The sequence below is a fragment of the Equus przewalskii genome, chromosome 6 (genome assembly GCF_037783145.1).
Source record: "Equus przewalskii isolate Varuska chromosome 6, EquPr2, whole genome shotgun sequence".
Lineage (NCBI taxonomy): Eukaryota > Metazoa > Chordata > Mammalia > Perissodactyla > Equidae > Equus > Equus przewalskii.
Genome location: NC_091836.1, coordinates 87,093,581 through 87,120,148, shown reverse-complemented (window position 1 = coordinate 87,120,148; position 26,568 = coordinate 87,093,581). Strand labels below are relative to the sequence as shown.

Below are 26,568 nucleotides of genomic sequence, written 5' to 3'. Positions count from 1 at the left end.
GCAATATTTTGTGTGCATAGATTTTTAATTTGTGTCTGTTGTGTTGTGTTAGATCTCGTTCTTTTCACTCGGCACGCTGTTTCTGAGATCCTTCCTTGGTGCCGTGTGTGCTCTGATCCTTTGCTCCTGAGGGCTGCATAGGACTCCCCAGCGGGTCCCTCGACAGCTGACTGCTGCCCCAAGGGATGGGCACACAGATTCCTCCTGCCCCACCAGGGAGAGCCAGAGCACAGGAGGGAACCTCGGCCCACATGCCCCCTGAGGGACTGTGTGAGGATTTTTTTGAGCAGAACCACTGGGTTCCAGACTTCTACTTCCCAGACTGGTTCTAGCGGAGGACCTGGAAGAAGCTGGAACAGAGAACCAGGAGGCCGGTGGTGTGGATGGAGGCTGACAAGATAAGCAGAGATAAGGCTGGGCCTTCATTGTTGGCCATAACAAGGATTTTGGTCTTTTTCCTGAGAACAAGGGGAAGTCGTCGAATTCAATTAAAGCAGAGGCTGAGATTTGTTTTTAACAACTGGGAGCAGTGGGTCTTTAGTGCTGGAAGGGCCCTTCAAGATGGCTAGTTGCGCTCTTTGAATTTACAGAAGGTCTCTGAGGCCCACGGGGGCACTTAGATGCCCAGAGCCACACAGCCTGCAGAGGCAGAGGCAGGACTGCCCCTGGGCCTCTCGACACTTTGCCAGCATTGTGAGCCTCCCCATGGCAGAGGGCTGTCTGAGGGTGGCAGCCCGGCGGTTTGGGGTTTGCTGTCCTGGGGGTCTCACTTGGCTCTTGCTCCACTTCCTATCATCTGGACTTCCTTAGACTTCTGAGGGCACTGACCAGGACCCACGGAAGAACCCCAAGCCAGGACCCAGGCTTTTGCTGCCATGGGGCTCAGGCCTCGGCCCTTCACAGACCCCCCAGGCAGCCCCCAGGAAACTTCTCACGCTGGCCTAATGAGCAAGAACAGAACGAGAGGGTTAAACACACACGTGCCAATCCTGGTCCTGCCTCTTACTCTCTGGATTTCAGTTTCCTGCTCTGTGAAATGGGGGGGTGGACCAAGATGCTCTCTTGAGTCTGTCCCTTCCTCCCCACGCGTTCATGTTTAAGTGTCAGGCACCTGGGACCTCAAGTCCACATCGCCGGGGGGCCTCTCTGTCGGTTCTTTCAGTTCTCGGTGTGGGCTGCTGGGGGGGCTGCACCCTCAGAGTTTCACCGACCCTTTTCACCCTTGTACTTCTGGTCCCCGCTCCGGAGAGGCACAGAGAACTGAGCCTTTGTTTGCAGGAACAAAGCTGTTTGTAGTTTCAGACAGAACCATTGTGTTATATCCCATCCAAGGGTACTCGAGTCATGTTGTGTTTTGAAAGCTTGTTAGCATTCTGGATTTAATTAACTGGCGGAGACAAAGCTGCCCCACTTCTGCCACCCCCAGTCCATGCCCACCCCATCCAGTGACCCCGGTTGCCAGCCAGCAGCCTCAAAGCCCCTGCCCACGTGGGGCAGGGCACCCGTTGTCCCTCTGGGGCCTCACCTGGCCGATGAAAGGGGGAGTCCTTATTGCAGCCTCTTCCTCACACTCCCCTCCCTTCCTGTCTCCCCTTCTCTCTCAATTCTGCCACTAGCGTTCACCGAGTGCCGGCCCCAGACTAAGCACTTTGCACGTTCGACCTTATGGTACCCTCAGAATCCCACAGGCAAGTCTTAGTGTCTCTGTTGTCCAGCGATGGGAGTAAGTCACTTACCCGAGGTCACAGAAGTAGTAAATGGCAAAGTTGGGCCCCAAACCTAAGTCTGTGTGACTCCAGAGCTTTTGCTGAGAGCCATTACCAAAAGCCGCCTCCCTGGAAACAAGGCCACTTGTGGGGACAGGAAGACCTGCAGTATGGACTTGCAGCGTCAGATCCTGGGGATATTTCTTGTTACTTGGAAGTCTTGTTAACTTGGAGAGCATCCGCTCGCCGAGAGCATATGCACAGGGGTCCCGTCTTGCCTCTTGTGTGCCCCCTTCCCTGGCCCAGCCTCTCAAGTGGCCACAAACAGCGTTCAGGAGCCCCTGCCCCCAGCCTCCCCCTCTCCAGACTAAGCACCAGACACCCTTGGTCCCCAGACATCTTCGCCTCATCTTCATCCCAATCCTGCTTTTCTCGGCCAACCCCTGCCCGCCCCCCAGCAGAGCCCCCCATACCAGGGTGTGACAGACTGTGCCAAGGGGAGAAGGCCTGTCCCCTCCATTCTGGGAGGGGCTGAAGCGCCTTGTCAGGCTGACTTCCCCTGACAGGGAGGGAGAAGCAGCAGCGGAGGCCCTGCCTGGGGCAGACAGCACAGTCTGGTTGGGAAAACAGATGCTGAGGGGCCTGCCCAGTGGCATAGTGGTTAAGTTTGTGTGCTCTGCTTTGGCGGCCCAGGGTTCGCAGGTTCGGATCTCGGGCACGGAACTACACACTGCTTATCAAGCCATGCTGTGGCACTGTCCTGAATACAAAATAGAGGAAGGCTGGCACAGATGTTAGCTCAGGGACAATCTTCCTCAGCAAGAAAAAAAAGATGCTGGAGCCTAGCTGCCTGGGTCCGAGTCCAGAGGTTGTTAGCCCAAACCGCAGACCCTCAGGCCTGCCCCTTGTGTCGCTCTGAGAACCATGTCTCCAGCTTGAAGAGTCACTGGAGAGTTCTGGAGTGTTCTCCATAGGGCATGAGGGAGAATAGTACAGCCACACGCCCCCGCTTCTTGGCACAGCTCTCTCACTTTGCTTGAGGTGAGTTCCCAGAACGTCGATTTTAAACGCAACACCCGGAAGTCCTATACAGATGACTTTTGACCATCCGCTCAGGCTAAGGTGCAGGTGCCCTCCGGCCTCACCAGCCCACGTGCTGAGTGTGGCGCTGACAGCTTGATTCAGCATTCGCGCGTCCGGAGCCCCCACTGCGTCTGACACACGCACTCTCACGTCCTCGCGCTCTCTGCTCTCTGACTCTCTCCTCTCTGCACCAGGAAGCCTCAGGATAGCCAGATTTTTTTATGTGGCTGCTGCAGGTCTCAGAGCAGGTCTCCTGAGAGATGCAGCAGAAGCTACGTGGACTTTTCTCACCTCGACATCACACGGCAGCACATGCCTCATTCCTGTCGTTAAGGCTGTCACCCAGTTTGAGGGGAGGGGCATAGACTCCCCCGGTTGATGGAAGGGCAGTGGGAGGGCTGTTGAAGGGCTCGGGGACACCTCTGGAGACCACCATGGGAATCCACTTAGAGGAGGTACACAGCTTGCCCAAGGCGTGTAGCTGAGAAATGGTGAGCACTCACGTTCTGTTCCAGAATCCTCTTATGCCACAATTGGTTTCCTTTTCCCCTGCCCTCCTGCCTGCCTGGGGAATGCATGGATGAACAGGACCAGGCCCTGCCCGCAGCCAGCTTACCTGCCAAGAGGCCTCAAGCACTGACTCGCTGCCAAGCCAGGTCCTTGCCGTCTCACTGCCTCCTTCCGGGGATCTGCCAGCCTCGTTGCTCACACTCAGCAGGACGGATGAGGCAGAGGGGTTGTGGGGAGCCAGTGCAGATTCCCAGAGCCCCACACCCACCATCAGCCTTTACCCAGAGGGGCTGGAAGTGTTTTCCATCAGGACTGTTATCACACCGCTCCCAGGAGTCCTGCTGGTCAGCGTCAGGATGGAGACACACAACAGCCCGAGGGATGGAGCGGGCGTGCGGGACGTGTTTGCCAGGTGAAAACATCATTCTGGGGAATCTTCTCTCCCCACATCACACCCCTTCTGACTCCTAGTCTGCCTGCTACACCTCCACCGAAAAGGTCGCAGAAAATGGGGGCCGCTGAAGCAGTGAGGACAGAGACCACAGCATTGCCAGGCTCGCCCTCTCAGGGCCCGGCACAGCGCTGAGGAGTGACGATCGTGATGGCAGATGTCGCTGGTCGGGCTTCTTCCTTCTAGATTCTTCCACCCCCTCTCAGTGTGCCCCTGGCAGCTCATCCTTTGGTTCTGCATTTGGGGCCTACCCAAGCAAAACTTCAAAATAGGCCCGGTCAGCTTGCCCCACCCCTGTGGGTTTCCAGATCTTTCTGTGGAATAGCAGGAAGGTCTGGGACTATGAAGGCCCACAGGCCTGGGTTCCATTCCCAGTTCTGCCACTTCTTGGTCCTGTGACCCTGATCAAGTCACTGAACCTCTCTGTGCCTCCGTGGCTCCACGTGTGAAATGTGGACAATAATGTCAACCCACAGCGTGGTTGTGGGTATTGAGTCTCATAGGGCTTGTGATGTGCCTGGCTCAGAGCTGGCAGAGCAGGAGCAGAATGCAGGGCGAGCCTTCCCTCTGGTCAACCCTCCACAGGTGGGAGCTGGTAGAAAACTGCTCGGGTTTTGCCCCTCATCCCTCCCACACGCCCCTCCATCCCCGTGACGAGGAGGAGCCATAATCCCATAAACAAGGGTCCAAGTCTGACGGCAGGGTTTCAGATGCAGCAATGGGCTGTGGAGCCGGGCCCCATCTCCCAGATGGACGAGGCCATATTTCTGAGGCATTGAGGGGCGGGAGGGCTGGACATTTCTCACAGATGCTGTGGTGTTGCGAGGAGAAGACTTGAGTGAGTTTCATCTCGTGTCTGGGTTAACAGAATGGGCTCTGGAGATACACTGCCTGGGTTCTAGTCTTAGCTTTCCCATCCATTAGCCAACCGTGGCTGAGTGACTTGACTTCCCTGTGCCTCAGTTTCTTCATCTGTGAAATGAGTGAGAGCAGCACCTACTTCTAGGATTGTTGTAGGGACTAAAGATGTTAATATATGTGATGCACGTACAGCAGCCCGGCACGTGGTGAGCTCTCAGTATGTATTGGCTGATGGGGGCATGGTAGCAGCTGACATCCTGGCTCTGCCATTGGCTGGCTGTTGACCTTGGGCAAGCCACCTCCCCTCTCTGGGCCTCGGTTTCCCCATCTGAGAATTTAGCAGACTAGACCAGATGCCCCTCAGGACCTGTCAGGCTCTGACCGTCTGTGGTTCTAGAAGCCCAGGCAGGACTGAATGTAATGTTCTTTTGGTCAGGGCCCCCTGTGACTATGTGGGCATGGCTGGGAGGTCACTCCTGGCCGTGTTTGGGAAGGGAAGAAAAGCTGAATGGGCCAGAACCTCCCTTGTCATGTAAACAGGAACAGGCTGAGCCAGCCTTCCGCTCCAGTTCCAGTGGGCTGGCAGCCTGGGAGCTCCAAGAATGAGTCACTGACAGGAGCAGCCACGGGTTCTGGAGCTCAGGCGGCCCCAGCCCCAAGGCACACGGTAGCTGCAGTCTGCTGGTGGGATTCAGACGCTAGGTGACAGAAGAGGGATCGTGGTGCTTCCACACGCCCCTGGGAAAATCTGAAGGCCAGTTGTCTGCAGGCCTTACTCAGGTCCCTGGAGCTTTAGCCTGGGATACTGAGCTCCTGCCTTCCGGTACTCCCTCCCTCCATGTCGTAGAGCCTTTGAGGAGCCATCAGCCAGGAATCAGGCACAAAATCTGCACCACCGCCACCCCTGTGCAGTGGGTTGGAGTTCAAGGTTCCCCACATGCAGGGACCCCTCCCCCTTCTCTCCCTCCCTCCCAGGCTCTCCCCGTCCTCCTGCTTTCACTGCCGTAACCCTTTCCTGAGAAGCAGTATGGCAAAATGAAAAGACCACCTGGTGTCGGGAAGCCCCGGGTTCAAATTCCTGGTCTGTACGCACTTGGGCAAGCCACTTAACCTCACTAAGCCTCGACTTCTGTATCTGGAAAATCTCCTTCACCCTGTGCAAGAGGCGAGCCCACGAGGAGCCCGACGTGCGGTCACCACCAGCAGCCACCTCTGTGTCAGGGTTTCATGCGTGGCAGAGCAGCCACCTCGCTGTGAACTATTGGAAAGCCAGCCCTTGACACAAGCAGCCGCCTCTCACCCACAAAGCCGGGCCGGGGATGAGAATGTCTGCCTCCCAGGGCCGCCGAGGGAAGCGGATGACCTGCGTGCGCAGAAGCGCTTGGGCCTGCACAGGGCCTGCGGGCGAGGTGGCATCGCCGTTCCCGGAACATGCCAGCGAGTGGAAGGGTGAGCGAGACAAGCAGAAGAGCTGACGTCATCTCTAGGAGCAGGACCGGAGGACAGAAGGACAAGGGCCCGGGACCACAGTGGTCCGTGCATGCAGGGACTGTTTTCAGCGTAGCCCACTGCTTGGCTAAGTACATGAGTGGTGCTCAGTAAATGTGTGTGGGACTCACCCATGAGTGAGCAGAGACTAGAGCCAGCCCAGTGCTCCACCTCCCCCTTCCACCACTTTCCGTCACAGACCTCAGCTCCCCACCCTGCCTCAGATCAGGGGTTCTTAACCTGAGGTCCGTGGATCCCCTCCAAAATGATATGCGGAATGTAGTGTGTGTTCAAGAATGTGTCTTCCTGAGTAAAGAAATGTTAGATTTCTGCCCAGAAAAGCTTTTCAGTACACCCTGCTCTGAAGGGTAGGCACCTGCCAGGCGCCCCGTGAATTCCTGTCAGTCGGAGTCATCCGGCCCCCAGGGCTGCCAGGTACCCTGTGGATTTAAAAATAAAAACAAAAAAACAGCCTCCACCTCTGTCTCTGAGATGTGCATACAGGGCCCCGCCAGCCTGCGGTTTTCCTTCCACGCCCACGAGGCGCGAGGCAGTTAACCTGCCATCCTTCGTTCACAGGAGCGATGATCCCACATCATCGGGCGGCCTGGTTCTGAGTGGCTGTCCGCTGCTGGGTGCGTCTCACAGAACCACACGTGCTCTCTCAGTCTCTTGTGACCCCCCATGTGACATAGATGTGACAAGTGGGAGTCAGGGCCCCGGAACCAAGAATATTAACTAGGCCTCGTGGTATCTGAACTCAGAATAGTCATCTCTTTTTTAAAATATTTTTTCTCACTACAAATAAATATATATGTGTATGTATGTATAAAATATATTTATTTGTATAGGTATGTATTTATTGGAGGAAATTTAGAATATATGAATAATGGAAAAAAATCACTTTTAATCTCACCCTCCTCCAAAGAACTGTTGTCGTTACCTGGCTTCTGTTCTTCCCATCTACCGTATCCGACATTTATTGAGTGCTTCCTGTGTGCCCGGTGTTCGCTCGGCTGCACGCCGGACAAGCAGTGTTGGTGCTAACCTCCCAGCACACATCGGGTGCTCTCCACCTTTGTATATGCAGTTATACTGTCTTCATTTTTAAGGCCCAGAGAGCATACTGCCTTGCCTTTCTCGCTCCGTACCATCGAAATTTCTTGCCGTGTCATTAAATATTCGTCTCCAGAGTCGTCTGTGACGGCGGTGGGAGCTTTCATTGCAGCAGCCTCCGTGCTTCTCACCCTGGGGGTCGTGTACCCCTGAGGACAGCCCCCTCAGGCTAACTGTAGCACATTTTCCTAAAGCGTCAATTAGATTGGAGGCTTTGGGAGGGGAAAAGAATATTATTTTAATATCAAAACAAGTACAGATATACCATCGACTAGAATTTTAAGGAGCGCCCACAAATTTTAAAACAAAGCAGCCAAGTCCAAGGTCATGTGAGCTGGCTGTTATTCCCCAAAGACCTGCGTCCCCTCTCCTCGGAGGACGGCAGAAGCATCTGAGAAGCACTGCGTTCTAGCACGAGCCCCTCTTCTTACAGATGAGGAAACTGAGACCCAGCGAGGAGGGGTTGCCCTCAGTCCCTGTGCATGCTTTGCAGAGCTGAGCCGGGCGGCCCCGGGCCCAGAGCCCTCCCCCATCCATGTTTGGCATCACGCACAGACTGCTTTGTCCGAGGGTGTGGGTAGAGGCCTTGCCACTTGAGCAGTCAGCCCTCTGCTTCTCAATAGTGGAAACTCTTGACTTCCTACAGGCTCCGGCTCCTAGCAGCAGCTTTTCCTTCTTCACCTTGCTGGCGGGCATCTGAGCTGGCTGCTCACGTGGTGGGAACTGTGCCTCCATGGGCAGAGGTCGGTGCCTTAGGCTCCTCCGGTGCTTGGAATTTTCGCTTACAGCACTGTGTTGTGCACATGTGTTCCCTTGTCGCTTTACACCTTTATGATTGTTATGATTCTAACATGACATTTATTGAGTACCTGCTAGATGCCAGGTACCCTGCTGGGTGTTTTGTCTCCAGTGTCTCCAGTCTTCATCACCGCTGTTCCAAGAATGTGTTATTACCCCCATGTGTCTGTTAAGAAAACTGAGTAAAAGCTTATCACTTCCCCGTCATCATTCACTCCTTTAGGGACTATTTATTGCAGACTCACTTGCCAGGACTTGTGCTAGATGCCGCGGACAATCCTGATGAGCAAATCTGATTGCACTCCTGCCCTCGATAGAACGTACAGACCGGTGAGGGAGGGAGACGGTGTTCAACAAGAATTTCACAAGCCGTAGTGAGTGTAACATAACCCAGAGCCCGTCCAGCTGCCTCTGTTTGAACCCACCTCGACCGCTTATTAGCTAGGGGACCTTGGGCAGCCCTCTGAACCCCTTGGCACCGCATCTTCCTCTTGTGTAAAATGAGGGTAATAGTCCCAGCTCGTGGGGTACTATGGCTGAATTAACCCATGTGAAGCCTCAAGGCTGGGCCTTGCCCATCCGGGTGTCTCGCTGCTGCTGGTGTATGAAGGAGAGGTGGGGGTGCTAGGCGTATGTGACAGGGGAGGACCCACTTCAGGAGACCTCGGACAGAGTGCCACAGGCTGGGTAGGAGTTAACTTAACTAAGGGAGCGGGGCAGGGGGCTGCAGGGATGTTCCCTGCAGAGGGAAGAGCATGTGGGATGCATGGGGGATGGGCCCAGCTGAGGAATCCAGGAGTGCGGCTGGGACCCAGCAGGTGGGGAGCCATCCAGGGTCAGCGTCTGGGAAGGAGGAGCCTGTGGTGGAGCTACAGCTGTCTCCAGGACCTGGGCTCTTTGTACTGTTGATCCAAGCCCCGAGAGGTGCTTGCGGAATATTTGTCCTATGAGCAAGCAGGCCGCTAGGTTGGCCTCACGTGGGCTTGGCTGTGGGTGTTCCAGTGTCATCCAAGCAGAAAAGGAGACCATTGTCCCTTATACATGGTGATGTGTGGACAGTCCTGTCCCCACTCACGCTGTACACAGCCGTTTTTCAGGTCCCTCTCTTCCTGGCAGTAGACTGATCCATGTGCATTTAGGGAGGGTCCAGCATCCAGGAATCACCAGGGTGGCTGCTGCCAGCATCCCCACACTACAGCTGGGGCCTCAGATCTGAGCCAGCGGTGCTCTGACATTTATAGTAGTGGAATAATCCTGTCTTGAAATCATCTTAGAGGAAACCCAGTATGTGGAATGGGAATGGGCAGAGGGACCCAGCTCACCTGAGACCTGGTACACCTGAGAACATGCTAGAGCTCCATAAAGCACAGTTAGAAACCCAAGGGTTGAGCCCAAACCCCATTTTCCAGGTGTGGAAACTGAGGCCCAGAGAGGCGGAGACTCTCCGAAGGTCACACAACTAGAGACAGACCCAGAACTGGATCCCAAACATTTGGTATCAATCTTACCACACCAAGATTGTCCTCCTCACCACCCTGACCGCCCCACTCTTCTCAGTGGGGAAGGGGTGCGTGGCTGTGACCTTGTCAAGTGTCCAGCCTCCAGGCCCAGTCAGGACACAGACCACGAGAGAGAAAAATCCAGAGGGCAGCGTGGGTGGGCTGTGCAGGGTCACGGCCTGGTTATGCTGTGTCTTTCTCTCTCTCTCTCTCTTTTAATTGAGTTTGAGGTGGTGGTTTTTTGTTTCCTTAAGAAATGGGAAAGAATGAAGCTGCGTAAACACGACGATGTTAACTCCCCGAAAAGCCTCCTGCCATTTTAACTCTGTTACTGGAGAAATAAAAGAGAAATAATTTGTCCACCCACACTGAGCTCTTTCTGACGAAGGTAGGTGAACACTGCTTTGCTGATCGAGGGTGACTGCAGAAAGTGGAGCCGCGCTGACTGCTCCTGGCTCCAGGAGCCCCAGCAGCCCGGGAGGAGGCCCGCCCGGTCGGCAGGCCCGAGTCATGGGCCCGCGTGTCCACCCTCCGCAGGTCTCCCCGAGCCGGGAGTGATGGAGGCGCTGGACCAGGCCGAGGGGCTCACCGACTCACAGAGAGAGATGCCGCCGCCCCCACCTCCTTCACCGCCCTCAGAGCCAGCTCAGGAGCCGCCACCTCCAGGGGCCGGGAGCCACTCCCTCACTGTCAGGAGCAGCCTGTGCCTGTTGGCTGCCTCTCAGGTCCTGGTAAGGACACCACAGGCCTCACAGGGCCTGGAGAGGGGGCCAGTGGAGGGACAGCCCTCCACTTCCTCCCAACATGGCCGCCTGGGGACACGGAGGGATGAGGGGCCTCCCTGGTGTCCTTCAGTGACGCCCAGCCCACGGGCTGCTGTGAGGAGGAGGCTGGAGTTCTGAGCTACAGCCTCAATAGTAGCCTCTCCCAGCCCCCTCTCCCCAGCCCCAGAAGCAGGAACAGGGGTCTCTCTGAGGACTTCCTGTCTCTGGAGGCATCTCTGGGAGCCCTCCCCTTTCCTGTATGGACCCGGGAGGTCCCCTCTGGGAAGGGCTTTCTCTTGGCTCCCTTTGGTCGAGCCCTGAGGCCTCCTCTGGACACACAGTAGCTGGGCCCTTCCCTCAGCTGCTCAGTCTGGACCTTAGGGTGCCAGGTTGAGGCTGGAGTGAGCTCTGAGGGGGTATATGGGAGGCAGGAGCCCAGGCACCAAACTCAGCCGGCCGCTCCGCCACCCCAGCTTGCCTGCGGGATGCTCTGGCTCAGTGGCTACTGCCCGCTCTGGTCGCAGAACGCCACAGACCTCCTCTCCTCCTTGCTGGCGCTCCTGGAACAGCTGGGACCCACGGTGAGTAAGCTCGCAGAGCCCCGGGGCAGGAGGGAGTGGTTGGGGCCTCCAGTCCCACCGCCCCCCACATGGGGCTCCTCTGAGTTCAGAAGATGTTTCCAGGCCCCTGCAGCGCTTCTCCCTGCCCCCACACAGACCTGGTCCAAAGTTTTCAGGGCTCGGTTTTGTCCTTGTTGAAACAGATGAGAACTAGGTCCCCACCGCCACCCTGACTGTTTGTCTGATGTCCCCCAGGCCTGGCTGGGCATTGGGACCTGGGACATCCCCAGTCTGCTGCTAGTCTCTCTGACCGTGGTCCTTGTCACTACCCTGGTAAGGCACCTCCTGACCCCACCTCAGGGCTTCCCTCCTCTGACCCTGAGGCCTGGTCCCCACCTGCTCCCCTCTGACCTACAGACTAGACGTTCTGGGTGGGGCCAAGGATGGGGTATCTGTCTCCTTCTCCACGTGGGCCCAGCCTGGGGGGAGAGGCACCTGCCTTCTCAAAATTGGTTTGCAGTGTTCTAGAATGGGGAAGGGGCTGAGGCAGGGAGAAGACTGGAGTGGGAAACCCACACCCCAGCAAGGAGACCTCGGTCCACAAGAAACTGAATCCACCAGGGTCAGGGAGGGTGGGGGCGGGGAGGACAAGGTGGGGCATGGAGCCTCCTCGCATCCAGGTGAGGGGCAGTGCCGTGCAGACAGCTCCCCAGGGAGCAGAGCTGCTCTGGACACATGGAGGGGCAGGGGGCTCAATCCCATGGGCACCCGGTCACCCAGGGGGCAGCCGGCATGGTCCCAGGTCCATGAAGCCATATGCCCCCAACTAGGTGTGGCACCTCCTGAGGGCTCCCCCAGAGCCTTCTGCCCCGCTGCCCCCCGAGGACAGGCGCCAGTCGGTGAGCCGCCAGCCCTCCTTCACTTACTCGGAGTGGATGGAAGAGAAGGTCGAGGATGACTTCCTGGACCTGGACCCTGTCCCCGAGACTCCTGTGTTTGACTGCACAATGGACATCAAGCCTGAGGCCGACCCCGCCTCACTGACCGTCAAGTCCATGGGTCTGCAGGAGAGGTGGGAGGGGTGGGGGAGGGGTGGGCTCCACGGGCCCTGGGGCTCCCAGCTCCTGATCAGAAGGGCAGATGCCTGAGTCTGACACCCAGTGCCCAGGACAGAGCGGAGTGGATCTCATAGTCAGTCAGTGCAGACACATGTTCTCCAGGTCTGATTCATGTAGAGCAGAATGCCCCAAGGTGAATGCTAAGAAATACTGTCACTGCTCATGAGCACATAGGCTTACACAGGTATACACATGTGCACACTCTCACGTACACTCCTGTGCTCAAGTAAGCTTGGGTAGGTTTCTTTACTGCAGGACTTGTCAGAGCCTTTAACATGTTTGTGTTCATGGTAAATCAGCATGGCGTAGTGTGTGGCATTCCTCAAAGTCACTCAATCACAGACCCTGACTTCGTAGAGTGTCTCATAGTGTTCCTCAGAGCACTCTCTGGGAGGTGTCCACAGCCTCTTTTCAGAGCCTCGATGGATAAGCCAGATCACCCCAGGTTTGACTTGCCCTCGTGATGTCATGGAAAGAGCGCTCGATGAGGAGTCAGGAAACCTACCTTTTTGTTTCAGCTCTGCCACCCCCTTACTGCGTGAGCTTGGGCAATTCTTGTCTCCTCTCTGGGACTCAGTTTCCCTTCCTATGTGATGAGGGCCCTTCCCGTCCTGTGCCTTTGAATACTGAACACAGTAGAGTTTGTCCAGTGTAGCCGTCCTTGCTGCCACTCTGCTGCCCCTGGGGCTTGCTCTCTCCCTGATGGCCAAGGGTCCTGGCCTTTCCTGGATAAGATGTCCTTGACTCACTGGCAGCCTCATCCCCGATGGCCAGGCCCCAGGACCGTCATGCAGGGGCCGAGCCCGGCATGTCTGCTCTAGGCAGGTGCCCTCTCTGTGAGCTTCCCAGGGCCACAGGGCCTGGAACTGCCCCCAGCAGTGACAGAGGAGAGCCCGGGGAGGGCTGCGTTGAGTTGTGTGGGATGGAACCTTTGGAACTGGGGTCCCGGCCCCCACTCCGTTAGCTGCTCCGCTGCAGGAGGCAGGAGACAAGGTCAGGCCCAAGCCTGGGCTCTGAGACTTGTGCTCCTTGTGGCAGGGCTGCTGGCACACCCACTCCCCCTTGGAGAGCTCCCCCCCCATTCCCGGCCCTGACCGCTCCCTCCCTCACCTGCCCGTTCCAAGGCCCCCAGCTGATGCCCTCCCAGCCCCTGATCCTCATCCCCCTTCCCGGTTCTTCCAGGAGGGGCTCCAACGTCTCCCTGACCCTGGACATGTGCACCCCGGGCTGCAATGAGGAGGGCTTCGGCTACCTCATGTCCCCACGCGAGGAGTCAGCCCGCGAGTACCTGCTCAGCGCCTCCCGTGTCCTCCAGGCCGAGGAGCTGCACGAAAAGGCCCTGGACCCCTTCCTGCTGCAGGCGGAGTTCTTTGTGAGTCTCCCTGGCCTGCTGCCCCATGCTAGGCCGGCCCTTCTGCTCATGTCGATCTCCCACGTGGCCAAGTGGCAGAGCGGGGTGCCCAGAACTCAGCATCTGAGAGCTTGACGTCATCTCCTTATCAGCTCGCCCACTGTCATGGGCAAGCTGCTTCCCCTCTGAGTCTCAGTTTCCTCACCTGGAAAATGGGGATAAAATTGATAGGGGTGTTGCAAGGATTAGAGAGATCAATAATGTGTGCAAATTGCCCGTCTGGGTGGTCGGTGTGCAGTGGCATTCCCCATCCTTACCTGCCCAGTGCTGTGCTTGGGAGCCCCAGAAGCCTTCTCTTCTAGCAGCCCCGTTTCCCACTCTCGTCCCCCCTGACATCGCCACGCACTGTTCGTCCTCCTTTGAAATCCCCCCGCCTAGCTCAGTCTCGAGCTCACAGTGATCCTGATTGCCTGCCCTGCAGACCTCTGCAGCAGCCTCCAGCTGCCTCCTGGTGGACTTTGAGGGGCCCAGTACATAACACCCCTGCTTTACCTGCCTGAGCACACAGCCGAGACCTCGGAGACCACAATGTGGCCTTTCTGTTTGTTGGTAACGGCCGGGTTTGAAATGAGGCTTAGGGGTGTAGCCATAGTGAGCTTCCTAATGCCGCCCCAGAATTGACTAGCTTTGCACCCGCACCATGCGGTGCTGGCACATCGCGGGCCCTGTCCTGTGGGCACCCCTATAATTCCTTCTTGGAAGGAGGGCCCCGGAGGAGGAGGAAGGCAGGAGCTGGGGCCCAAATGCTGATGTCTCAATCAAACGCACTGAGCAGGGAACTCGCCCACCTCTGTGGGCAGGAATGGGTGAGAGGCCATGAGTACTTGGGGAGAGCCCCTCCTGGGAGCAGCCAGAGGGATGGGGAGCCCACGGGCCTCCCTCACAGCTCCCCTCTCCCCAGGCTGCCCTGCTCCCCACCTGGCCCGGACAGCTCTCCCTTGGAGAAGACCTCCATGCCCCTCTGACCCACTGCTCCCAATTCTCCAGAACTCGGCACCACCTCCCCTAGCCGAGTTGGGCCAGCCCCAGCCCCCCTTCCAGCCCTGTGCACCCCCAGCCCTGCAGGGACTGTCCACTTCAACGGGACCAGGCCCCCTGTCCCTCTACTCACGTCATCCCCCACCCTGGATGCTTCTGGAAAGCCGTCCTCGACTAGCACAGCCTCAGCTCCCTCTCCAAGTCCCCACTGCTGTCACCTCCCCGTGAAGGAAGGGCTCGCGTCCTCGCTGTGCCCTGTGCAGAAGGGCCTGTCGATGGCGCCCAGAGAGAAAGGAGCGTGGTCTGCACGCACACTCCACGGGCTTTTTGCACATGTTTTTTATTTTTTTGATTCTCACAACAGCCCTAGAAGCTGTGTGTCTGATGCTCATTTACAAAGCCCAAGCTTAGTGCGTCCAAAACCAGCAAACACTGTGGAGGTGGATGTGGCCGGGCGGTCAGCTGTGGGCCAGGTGGAAGGGAGTGAGAGGGAGAAGCGCTGGGGAGTCGTCCCCCAGGATGCAGGAGCTGGGGCTGGAGGTGGACCTGACAGGGCGCAAGGATCTGGGGAACTGTAAAGCGGTGGGCCCAGTGGAAGGCCATGAGCTCAGCCGGGGAGGCAGACGGACAGACGGAGAACGGCCTGTGAGCAGTAGGAAACAGACCGCACTGCTGGAGAGTGGGTCTCTTGTGAGCAGCTGGTGGTAAAGAAAGGCCGGATCCAAGAAGACCTCACCTGCCAGGCAGAGGAGTTTGGACCTGGAGCGCTTGACACAGACGGTGGTTAGGAGGGGCAAATACAGCCCCGGGAGCTCAGATGGAGGCTCCTTTCCTGCTGGAGAATCAGGGAAGGCTTCTCGGAGGAGGTGGCATTTAAGATGGACAGGAAATGAGAAGATGAGGATGGGGTGGACGTCGCCCCAGAGTGAGCGGCACAGCCCAGGGTCCTGAGGTGGGGATGCTCAGGGCAGGAACACAGATCAGCAAAGCCACTCAGTTTGGCTGCAGCACAGGGCGTGTGGAAGAAGGCGGTGACTGGCCAGGTCACTTGTTCTCTTGCTCTTCTTTGTTCATCAACTGTTTATTGAGTGTCTACTATGTGCCGGGCTGGCCCTCAATAACCAATAGTAATAATATCTTTTATCATGCACTCAGCGTGCACCAGGCACTCTTTTAAATGCTTTTTATGTGCACTCATTCATATAACAGTAAATGTTTGCTGAATGAATGCATGCACTCAAGCCAGCCCCTGGACTAGAAGTTGGGGGCACAGCAGCCCCTGGATTCAAACATCTGTGCGGGACAGCCCACAGCTGCTCACACGCCCGTGTCCTCCTCCTACAGGAAATCCCCATGAACTTTGTGGATCCAAAAGAGTATGACATCCCTGGGCTGGTGCGGAAGAACCGGTACAAAACCATCCTTCCCAGTGAGTACTCGGTGCCCCGGGGGTGCAGGTGCCCCGTCCTCGCCTAGGTGCCCCCTCACCCTGAGGGACACCTTAACCCCAGAGCTGGGCCAGGGTGCTGGGACGCTGGTCACTGGAGGAGAAGGGGTGGAGGGTGGGGGTGCCCAGTGAAGGGAAACACCTCACGGCATTCTCTCTGGACCCTTGCCCTGGCCAAGTGTTGTGCTGGGCTCTGTGGAAACCCAGAGAGAAAGTGACAATGCCAGCAGCTCCTGGAAAGGAGACCTCTGGTGACTGAAGTGTTTTCACATCCTTTATCTCTTCAGAGTGGGCAGATTTTAAGGAGATGGAATTAAGGCTCAGAGAGGTTAAGTGGCTCAGCCACAATCACACAGCTGGGAAGTACAGAACTGAGTTTCAAACCTGGGCCTCTGTGACGCCAGAATTGGGCTCTTTTGTCCACCTTGAGTTCAGTTTGGCCAAATTCTAAGTCTTCTAACAGGCAGAGCTACCCCACAAGGGAAAGAGCTGCCTGTCAGGTAGTAAGCTCCCCGTCACTCAAGGTGTTCAAGCAAGGCTGCGTGAACAGTCCCATGGAAGGTCTGAGAGAGATTTCCCTCACTTGGGGGCGGTTAGACCAGGTGACCTAATGTTCCTCTTCCAGCCCTGGGGTACCATTTTCAGGTAACTTTCATCAAGCCCCTGTGTGCCTGTCACCCCTGCTGAGTTCTGGCCCCAGGCCCCAGGGCTGGCTTGGGGGTGACTTGTTGAAAGTGAATCCCCACAAACCTACTCTGCTCGGTTTTTGGAGTAACAGGCTTTAAAAAGGCAGTTTCGCCATCAGCATCTCCAACAACATGTAAGATGTCATGACTTATTTTTAACTTTTAAAATATCGACTTGTGGTTGCTATGGTTACGCAGTCTCTAGGTAGTTCCGGTTAAACAAAGCGCCATTTAAGGCCAGGATGCATTATTCAGGGCTGCTCACCTCTTCCCTCATCTGGCTCCCACCCCTTCACCTCGCCCCACCTGGAGGGAGGGCCTTGGGTGCCCCAGAACCTAGGGCTTTGCTGGCCACTCAGAATGGCCATGGGGGACGGTGGGAGCCAGGCCATCACTCCAGCTGGTCCCCACTGAATTGTCGAGAGGCCTCGAGCCACCTCCAGCCCTGCCCTGAACCAACAGCACATCTTCTCTGTGGCTAGCAAAAGTGGACCCTGTGTATTCAGAGACTGGCTTGGGGAGCGAGGTGAGAGAGGGCAGGTCAGACCAGGACACCCTGAGGTTTCTTCTCTCGTTTATTTGGCACACATTTGCCGAGCCCCTGCCCCAGGGTCTGAGAATTCAGACATGGCTGAGACACGGACTCTGCGCACAGGCGGCTTACAGTCTGACGCAGAGACAGGTCTGTGGACAGTTGGCTACCGAGTGGCCAGTCGCCCAGCCTGCAGCACTCAGGACAAGCTGCAGGGGAGCGATTTCTGTCCCTTTGCCCCTGGGTCCCAGGCACCAAAACAGCGCCTGACAGTTGATGGAGCCGCTGTACCCATGTGAGCGAGCGAGCGAGTGAATGAGTGTGTGCGTGCGCGCCTGCGCAGCCCTCAGGTCGCGCTCTGCCTCTCCACCCTCCCTGCCAAATGACTGTTGGGGCTCAGGGCTGCCATGCTGCCCAGTCCAGGGCGCCGTTTACATGGACCGCACCGACACGATGCCCCTGGAGCATGCCGGGCAGGGCGGCCTCTGGCCCTGACACTTCTGACTTGGGGCATTGCAGTCATCTCCTAACTGGTCTCCTGACCTCCACCGTCTCTCCTCCTATCCATCTTCTAGCGGTGTCACGAAAATGATGCAAGACAGAAATCCGGTCATGTCATTCTCCTTCTGAACGCTGTCATTGTCCCCCTTGTGATCCTCGGGGTTATAAGCATGGTTTGGAAGACCCGTTGTCAACAGGGTGCTCTCCAGCCCATTTCTCACCAACCCCCCCACCCTGTGCACTGGAATCGGACAGAATGGTGTCCCCTGCTTCTCTTTCTGGTCCTTCAGACCCAGCCCAGGTGCCTCCTCTTCCAGGAAGCCTAGTCACCCTAGCCAAGTGGAGGCCCCCTCTGCTCCCTCGGCCCACACGCTCCCTGTCTGTTCGCCCAGCACTCGGGGGCAGGGACCGTGGCTGGTTTATCTAGGAGCCCTGCTCTTGAGCACAGTGCCTGGCACAGAGTCAGGTCAAGGGTCAGTAGAACCAGGACCACCCGTCACAGGGGCTCCTTAATACAAAGGCCCCGGCGTCTGGCTCCTCATCTGGGCAGGCACCGACAAGGAGCAGGGCAACGGCCCATGCGAGGCTCACTGCTCCACTCCTGCCGTCACCAGAGCCACTTCCCTTCCTCTCCGCCCCTCTCCACCCCCACATCACCTGCCAAAACCTCGGGCACTGGAGCGGGGGCGGAACAGGACTAGAGAGGGAAGGCTTGTTCCAGTGCCCTCCCATTCTCCTACCAGGTGTAGGTCTTTCCTTTCACCTCTTAACCTCCAGTAAAACTTGTGATCATGGCGGTAATGCGGCAGCAGCCTCCCACGCAGAGCGCTTCCTGTGTGCTTGGCTGACTGACTGCTCCACGGACTGGCCAACATTCGCGCCTTTACCCTTTACGAGATGAGTGAGGTTGTGGGGCCCGACCCCATGGCGGAGTGGTTAAGTTCGGTGCACTCCACTTCAGCGGCCTGAGTTTGGTTCCTGGGCACAGACCTGCACCGCTCGTCAGCCATGCTGTGGTGGCGACCCGCGTGCAAAATAGAGGAAGATTGGCGCAGATGTTAGCTCAGGGCTGACCTTCCTCAGGGAAAAATAAATAAGATGAGCGAGGTTGTGATGGAGGAGAATGTGCCCGCCTTACAGATGAGGCACAGGAGGTTAAGTAAGTGGCCTGCATTGACGCTGCTAGTAAGTCGCAGAGCCAGGACCTGACGTCGTTCTCTGGCTCAGTGTGGACCGTTAACTGCTCCCTCCCTGCTGCCTCTGAGAGCCCCATGCCGTGCCTGCTGGGAGTGCCTCTAGTCCAGCCTCCCTGTACGGGAAAGAGCCCGAGGCCCAGCGAAGGGATAAGACAGTGAGCTGGGGACAAAGCTAGGCCAGAACCCAGGGCCCTGGCCCCCAGCCGGCTTCGTGCCAGCTGCACACAACCTCCCCACCTGAGGCCCAGCCTCTGCAGGCTGACGTACCGGGAGGCCCCGGCTGGAACAAAACAAATTCTGCTCTAGGAAGAGGGGCAGGATATTAGGAGAACCTGTTACTGTGGGATTTGACATGCAAATAGATTGAAAGAAAAAAAAAAAAAAACCCTTCATGTACACATGTGTCTGCTGCTTGGACCCTACAGTCACGTGCCAGACACGGAACCGTTGATCCTTTCACCCCGGCGTCCTCCCTCAGCCTTCTGCCCCCCAGTCGTAGCAGCCCTTTATATTTGTAAGCACTTTATGGTTTACGTAGCCCCTTCACAGCTGTTTCCTCCTTTATCTCCCCTACAAGCTGAGGAAGTAGGCATCTTTACCCCCACGTTACAGACAGGAACACAGGCTTAGGAGGGCCGGGTGCTCTACAAGAGTACGCAGCATGTCAGTGACAGTGTACACTCAAACTCTTGTGGCCCCGCTGTCCAGGATGTGCACCCCAGGTAATTCCCTCTCGTCTCCAGAACAGGAGACGCCGTGAGTACAGGGCAGCTCAAGGCACACAGGCAGGTGCGGACACTGATGCTCAGAGGGAGGACCCGGGGCTCCTCCCTCCCCTCCTCTCCAGCCAAGGCCCTCACCTGCCTGAGTGGGCCAGGGGGATGGGTCAGTGTTTTGCTACTGGGCAGGGGAAGAAGAAACTGTAAGAGTCCCAGAAGAAATGTGGGTGCCCTGAAGTGCGCCAGACAAGGTAGGCTCTGCGCCAGAGGGATTGCACATGTCAAACCCCTGCCTCACCTGTCTCCCCTCACCCCAGACCCTCACAGCAGAGTCTGCCTGACCTCACCAGACCCTGACGACCCTCTGAGTTCCTACATCAACGCCAACTACATCCGGGTACGTAGCCCCAGCCCAAAGGCCTCTGCCTGAAAGGGAGGCCGGAGCCGATGGGATCCACCCTACAGGCTTGTCCCTAAGCCGCTGCGGCTCCTGCCAGCCCCCGGGAAGAGTTGATGTGGGGACTGGGCCCCGGGAGCACTGCGTCTGACCCTGACAGCCTGGGCTTGGCTGGCCACAGGGCTATGGTGGGGAGGAGAAGGTGTACATCGCCACTCAGGGACCCATCGTCAGCACGGTCGGCGACTTCTGGCGCATGGTGTGGCAGGAGCACACGCCCATCATTGTCATGATCACCAATATCGAGGAGATGAACGAGGTAGGCACCCCTGTCCTGTTACCAGGCGTCTGCTGCCGTGCACCCTACGCTAAGCCTCTCACCTGCAGTGCCCATGATCTCCAACACGATGCTCTGCGGCGTCCCAGCCTGCAGGGGCTGACACCGGCTACTTCGTACCCATAATAGCCCATTCCATTGAGCCCCCTTAAAAGTCCTTCCAAATGGATACTCCATTTTCCAAATGAGGAAACTGAGGTTCTGAAAAGAGAAGTGACTTACAGGTTATGAACCTGATATTTGAACCCAGCCCTCTAACTGCAAACTGTTGCCTGTTTGTACCTCTGCCTGCTGGCCCTGGAGGGCCGCTGGGGAGAACGTGGCTGGGGAGCTGGGAGTGTATGGCAGCATCATCTGGGCCCCTGCAGAAGTGCACCGAGTACTGGCCGGAGGAGCAGGTGGTGTACGACGGGGTCGAGATCACCGTGCGGAAGGTCGTTCACACTGAGGATTACCGGCTGCGACTTATCTCCCTCAGGGTGAGGCCTGGGGCTGGGCAGCGCGGACGGGGGACAATAAGGGGCCTGATTGGGGCTCCACAGAGGACAGGGTCCCGAGTCCACTGTAGCGGAAATAAAGGGCTGTGTCACTCCCAGGGATGAGGCAGGGGTGATTGGACGTGAGGGCCAGAGACAGGGCCAAACCTCAGCTGTAATTTATGCTCTTGGGCTCTCTCAGGCGACACTGTCATTCATAATAATGCCTTCCTGATCTGCTTCAAATGCACCCAAGTCCAGGACTGTCCTCATGACTGAAGGTCCCTTGTGACTTTGAGACCACGCCTAGAAACATCCCTCCACCTGGCATGCTGGGCTTCTGGTCTGCGGGACCCAATCTGTCCGCCAGGGGGCAGGCGCTCCTTGCTGCATTTGGGTTGCACAGGGAGGTTGTGGTTGCAGAAAAAGGAAAAAGATAAAAAGGAAGCGTACAAAATATGAGCAATACACAGCAGCCCGGAAGAGTAGGGGGAGGCGTACTCCCACCCTGGAGTTGTGCTTCTTCCAGGCTCAGCATAATGGAAGAGATTGTTCCTTTGGAATCAGGAGGATTACCAGCTTCCATTCTTGAGAAATGATAAGACCCATGTTTGGGAAGGTAGAGCCACTGTAATGACCCCACAGGCGGGAAGAGGCGAGCTGGGTGCCAGGAGGCTGATGCCCGTTCCAGAGCAGCCTGGGATGCCCACTGTGCGGCAGCCACAGCGTCCAGCTCTAGGCCTGAGACTTGTACCTCTGAGTTGCCCCTCCGAGTTGCCCCTCCCACCGGAGAAGGTGCGAGGCGGGGTGTCAGGGAGCACTCAGCCCCCAAAGGGCGTGCCCACCTGGGCAGCTCCAAGAGCTGGGTCTTGTTGGAGGTCAGAAAGGGCCCGGAGGTAGGAGCCAGAGGCTGTGGTAGCTATCACAGCCAGATCACCCCGGGGCCCAAGGAGCCAGCCTCCTGTTTCCTAGACGGAGAGGCTGAAGTGAGGCAGGGGCAGGGCCACAGGCCTGGGGAGAGAAGAACTGGGTCAGCTTGGGGTTTAGGGCCATTTACTTCTGTCCATAAACCTTTACAAGCACCTGCCCTGGGCCTGGTTCTGGGTTGGGTACTGGGAACGCAGAGCTGTCCAAAGCCTGGACTCTCTCCTCAAGGAGCACTCATAAAATGGTAAGTACTGAGCTAGACGTAGGGAAGAACGTGGAAGAAGGGCAGTCTGCCATCTAGGGTGCTCAGGGAGGGCTTCCTAGAAGTGATGATGCTGAATGGGGTTTTGAAGGATGAGTAAGAGTTGACCAGGGGGCAGACAAGTGGGGAGAATGTTCCAGGCAGAGAAAAAAAGTAAAAGTAAGGGCATAGAAGAGAGAATAACTTTGTGTGTGTGTGTGTGTGTGTGTGTGTGTGTGTGTGCGCGCGTGTGCACGCAGGTGCATGTATGTGTCTGTAGCAGAGGTTTTATCTACAAACCATTTGGAGTGGGGGAGCATCAATTACCAGTAGGCAGGGCAAGAGATGGGCACCCCCTGTCTAATTTGCCGGCGTGAAGACTAAGGAGAGAGAGTTTTATTCAGAGAGCAAGGAGCACAATCGAAGGTTCCGAGCAGAAGAGCAGTGTGTCAGACCCACTGTTCTGACCACCGTGGCAAGGAGGCAGTCGGGGAGGGAGCTGTCTCGCCCAGTGGAGAGACAGTGAAGGCCAAGGTGGAGGAGGTGGTGGTGGAGAGGGGGCGTGGAGAGGAGAGAAAGGACCACACTTGCTGGGGTGGGCGCGGGCGTGGGCAGGCAAAGCATGGGAGGGGAGAGAAAGGGTCCCAGGCTCTGGCCATGTGACTGGGCTGTTTATGAAGATAGGGACCCAGGAGACAGGAGGAGTGGAGAGAGGACTCTGGGCCTCTCTTGGATGATCCTGGAGTTGCTGGGGCAGAACTCACGTGAAGACCATTGCCAACGCCACTGATGAGTCCCTGCTGCCACGCTGGCTTTGGGCCTCTGTCTGGTGCCACTGGGCAATATGGTATAGACAGCAGCGGCCAGAGGTCCGACTCCTGTGTCCTATCTCCTGTGTTCTTCCTCCTCCCATCCCATCTCCATCTCTGGGCTGGTTTGTGGGCTCAGAGAGTTCACGAGTGTCTGGGGTGGGCCTCTGTCTCCTGGACAGAGCGGGACCGAGGAGCGAGACCTGAAGCATTACTGGTTCACGTCCTGGCCTGACCAGAAGACCCCAGACCGGGCCCCCCCGCTCCTGCACCTGGTGCGGGAGGTGGAGGAGGCAGCCCAGCAGGAGGGGCCCCACGGTGCCCCCATCGTCGTCCACTGCAGGTGGGTCCCCCCGGCCACCTGCGAGGGCAGGGCAGCCTTCCCCACTCTGGGCTGCGCCACCCTCACCCCGCCCGTCCCCTCGGCCCTCAGCGCAGGCATTGGGAGGACCGGCTGCTTCATTGCCACCAGCATCTGCTGCCAGCAGCTGCGGCAGGAGGGTGTGGTGGACATCCTGAAGACCACGTGCCAGCTCCGTCAGGACAGGTCAGCCCAGGGGCGGAGTTGGGGGCACATGGGGTGGCACGGAGAGACTGACACGTGCAAGGGCGAGGGGTAGGAGGACACGCCAGCTGTGGACTGACTGGCGGACGAGGAGTAGGCAGGACAGATGGGTTGAGGGGTTGGACCCAGACAGTGGTGGCTGGATGAGGAGGGAAGAGAAACAGCTGTGGGAAGCAGCACAGGGCCTGAGTGACGGGACATGTGAGCCCCATCCCCGCTATCTATGCCAGACCTGGGAAGGACCAGGAGCAGAGGGGAGCGGCTGGCAAGGGTTGTCCCCTCCAGTCTACACAGACACAAGGCCCCTCACAAAAGCTTGGGATTCCGTGGGTTGAGGGGCACCCTCCCGCCGCCCGTCTCCCAAGCCCCGATCCCCACTGTGCGTCTCTGCCGGGCAGGGGCGGCATGATCCAGACGTGCGAGCAGTACCAGTTCGTGCACCACGTCATGAGCCTCTACGAGAAGCAGCTGTCCCGCCAGGGCCCAGAGTGACCCCCCCCCCCCCCCCCCGCCCTCCCAGGTCCTCTGAGCCTGGGCCCCCCAGCCACATGCAGGGCCTGCCCAGGGCCCGGGCTGCTCCCTGCCCTCCTGCTTCCTTCTCTTCAGTCTGCTCCCTCCCTCCCTCCCTGCTCCCTCAGCCTCGGCCTGGCCCTGGCCCCCCACATAGCTCTTCCTACTGTACCTGCTGGGGAGTGGGGTTGGGGGAGGGATGTGCCAGGCCAGGCCTGGGGCCCCAGGGCCAGACCCACACCATGCAGGCCCAGGGCCTCGGTTTTTAACCATGGTTCCATTGCTACTTGATCCAAACGTCTCCGGGCCGCACTCCAAATGTCCCACCGCAGCGTGCTGTCAGTCCGTCCATCTCTGCCATCTGTACCGGACACTGTGTCTCCTCAGCCCGGGAAGGGGGCAGTGAGCTCCAGCCCCGACGACGTCGCCCAGGCAGAGGCGCCTTCCTCCGGCGCCACCCCGCTTCTCCAGCAGGCAGGCTGCATTTTGCCTCCAGTTATTGGGACCAGGATGCAGAGGGGGCCTGAGGCCCTGGAGATCAGGCTGTCCTGAGCGGGGAGAGATCCCAGCTGGGGGAGAGGTCTCTGGGTTGGGGGGGCAATCACAGCTGGAGTGGCATCTGGGTATCGGATGCCCTCAGGAGGTGGTGACCAGCCTGTGCGGCACTGGGGAAGGGGATTTATGGGGTCTTGAACCCAGAGGCCCTGGGTCCTGCTGGGGGCGGGAGAGGGGAGCGCGAGGGTGGGGTGGGACTCGGCCCCTGGCCTGTGTGGCACTGTCTCTGTGTCACTGTGGGAAAAGCCTCCTGGAAGTCTGGCCGCGTGCAGCTCTGCGTGTGTTCCCGTGTCCACGCGTGTGTTGAGAGCCCATCTGCAGGGCGTGCATGACTCTTTGGCAACATGCGTTCTCTTGGAGCCACGTGTTTTTATTGCTGACTTTAAATATTTATTCCACGGCAGACAGAGACATGTGGTGTCTTTTTATAATTTGCTCGTGGTCATTGAATAGAGCAATAAAAGGAGCATTTGGAGCAAAACTAGACTCCTGGGTCTGTGTGACTTCCTCTCCCCTCCTCTTCCCGCCTCCCTGCACCCCAGTCCGCGTGGGCTTCCTCCTCGTCCAGGTTCACACGTGAGTGTGCACAGGAGCAACACACACCTACAGGGCCTGGCCCTCAAGATCCCTAGCACCCCCCTGTGGATATCGGGAGTATGGAGCGAGTCCAGATTTGGAAAGCCAAAGTCCATTTGGCAAGATTGTCACACACCCTCACCGCCCTCCTCCAGCCAGGAGCCACAGGGAGCCTCAAGGACAGGTGTAGGACGGAAGGCAAAGTAGCCAAAAGGCCACCAGCTCTGACACCTGGGCCAGAGGCCAAGGCTGGAGCAGGGGGGTGTTCACGGCACACCCAGGCCCCTCCCTGTGGGCCAGCCCATTTCTCCCTTGTTGGCCCCACAGGTCCCAGCAGCAGCTGCAAGCTGGCAGTTTCCCTTGTAAGGTCTGGGCTGAGAGTCACCCCACCCAAGGGCCCCAGGACTCTACCCGTGGGCTCAGATCCTGAGCCATCGCAGACACTCCTGCTTTATTCTCACCCCTCCCCCAGGGATGCAGCAAAAGTAGCTGTCATGCCACCCCTGGCAGTGGGGGGTCACCCCAGGGCAGGAGGGGACCCAGGGCAGGGCTGCTGACCAACCACCAGGTCCTTAAAAGGTACCAGAACCTGGTTTGGGCTGGGCAGGGTCCAGGCATGCAGGTATGCTACAGACAATGAGGAGAGACAGGGCATGGCTTGAGCAGCTGGGATGGAGGTCCCGGAGAATGGGGCATGCTCTCCAGCCAGCCACCCTCCAACAGGAGGAGGAGCCCTCCTTCCCTTCTATCCAGATTAGGGGGAGTGGGCTGTAGGAGCGGGAAGGGGGAGCAGAGCTGACATTTCCCTCTCCTCCCCCAGGGTGGCCCTGTGAGGCCACTTGGGCTGTGCCTGCACCACACGTAGGACGCAATGTGAGTGATGCCCCCTAGATTTGTGCAAAGTGACAGACCCACTTGATCCTCCTCAACCCACCAGCTTCCAGTCCCTGGGAAACAGAGACCTGTTGCTTTGCTCCCAAAGCCTTCTTGGACTGTGTGTGCACACGTATGTGAGCATGTGCATGTGCACGTGCATGTACACACATACTACTCTGAGCCCCTTAGTTCAGAGAGGTCCCACCCAGTAACAGTGAGAACCAAAACCTCTGCCACAAGGGAACAGGAAATGTACCCCTGGACCCCTCCCCAGCCTCCCACCCACCCGGCCCCCCACATTTCCTCCAGCCCTGGCTCCAGCCTCACTTTCCTTCCCCGTCCGTCCCCTGCAAAGCAGTGTGCCATCTTGCTAGGGCGGCTGCAGAGCCTGAGTGAGAGATTGCCCCCAGGGGGCCAGACATTTAAGGAATCGGTGACTCCTGGTGGCCCCACTGCCGGGGTAGAGGAAGGAAACTGGCCAGTCTAGGGCCCAGGCACCAGCTGCACCACCAAAACCGGGGACACAGCCTTCGAGGGTTAGGAGGGACTGATCACGTGAAGGTAAGGCTGCCCTCTTGCCTCAGGAAGCTGACAGAGCCTGTGACCTCCTGAGCCCAGAGGGGGACAGCAGGAGCTGGGACAGAGGAGTGGTCCCAGAAGCCAGAGGCAGAAGCAGGCCAGGGAGGATATATCAGCGGGGAGGGGCGTAAAGTTCTGCCTCAAACCTCCTGGGCCAGAAGAACGCTTTTGGGTCCCCTGGAAGGGCAGTGGACTGGGAGTCAGAGGCCAGGAGTCCAGTCTGAGTGACCTCGGACAGGTTATTTCTCTCGGACATCAGTTTCCTCATATATGAAGTAGGGGGTTGAATACTGCCA

At 57.9% G+C, this 26,568-nt stretch overlaps 1 protein-coding gene across 8 annotated transcripts in view; it reads left to right on the top strand.

Annotated features, from left to right (window-relative positions):
• PTPN5 (protein tyrosine phosphatase non-receptor type 5) overlaps positions 1-24,727 on the top strand; it is a 56,381-nt gene extending 31,654 nt beyond the window's left edge. For 3 of the 8 annotated variants that reach the window (XM_070624476.1, XM_070624474.1, XM_070624475.1), the window contains 13 exons: positions 9,767-9,900; positions 10,050-10,243; positions 10,750-10,857; positions 11,092-11,169; positions 11,667-11,908; positions 13,137-13,326; positions 15,688-15,772; positions 19,742-19,821; positions 20,003-20,140; positions 20,527-20,637; positions 22,794-22,954; positions 23,045-23,158; positions 23,575-24,727. In XM_070624476.1, the coding sequence (XP_070480577.1) occupies positions 10,070-10,243; positions 10,750-10,857; positions 11,092-11,169; positions 11,667-11,908; positions 13,137-13,326; positions 15,688-15,772; positions 19,742-19,821; positions 20,003-20,140; positions 20,527-20,637; positions 22,794-22,954; positions 23,045-23,158; positions 23,575-23,668 (1,575 nt within the window). In that variant the 5' untranslated portion in view covers positions 9,767-9,900; positions 10,050-10,069 and the 3' untranslated portion in view covers positions 23,669-24,727. The remainder of the gene's footprint in view (positions 1-9,766; positions 9,901-10,049; positions 10,244-10,749; positions 10,858-11,091; positions 11,170-11,666; positions 11,909-13,136; positions 13,327-15,687; positions 15,773-19,741; positions 19,822-20,002; positions 20,141-20,526; positions 20,638-22,793; positions 22,955-23,044; positions 23,159-23,574) is intronic. The other 5 variants (XM_070624468.1, XM_070624469.1, XM_070624472.1 and 2 more) reach the window with 3 other exon arrangements.
• The last annotated feature ends 1,841 nt before the right edge of the window (positions 24,728-26,568 follow it).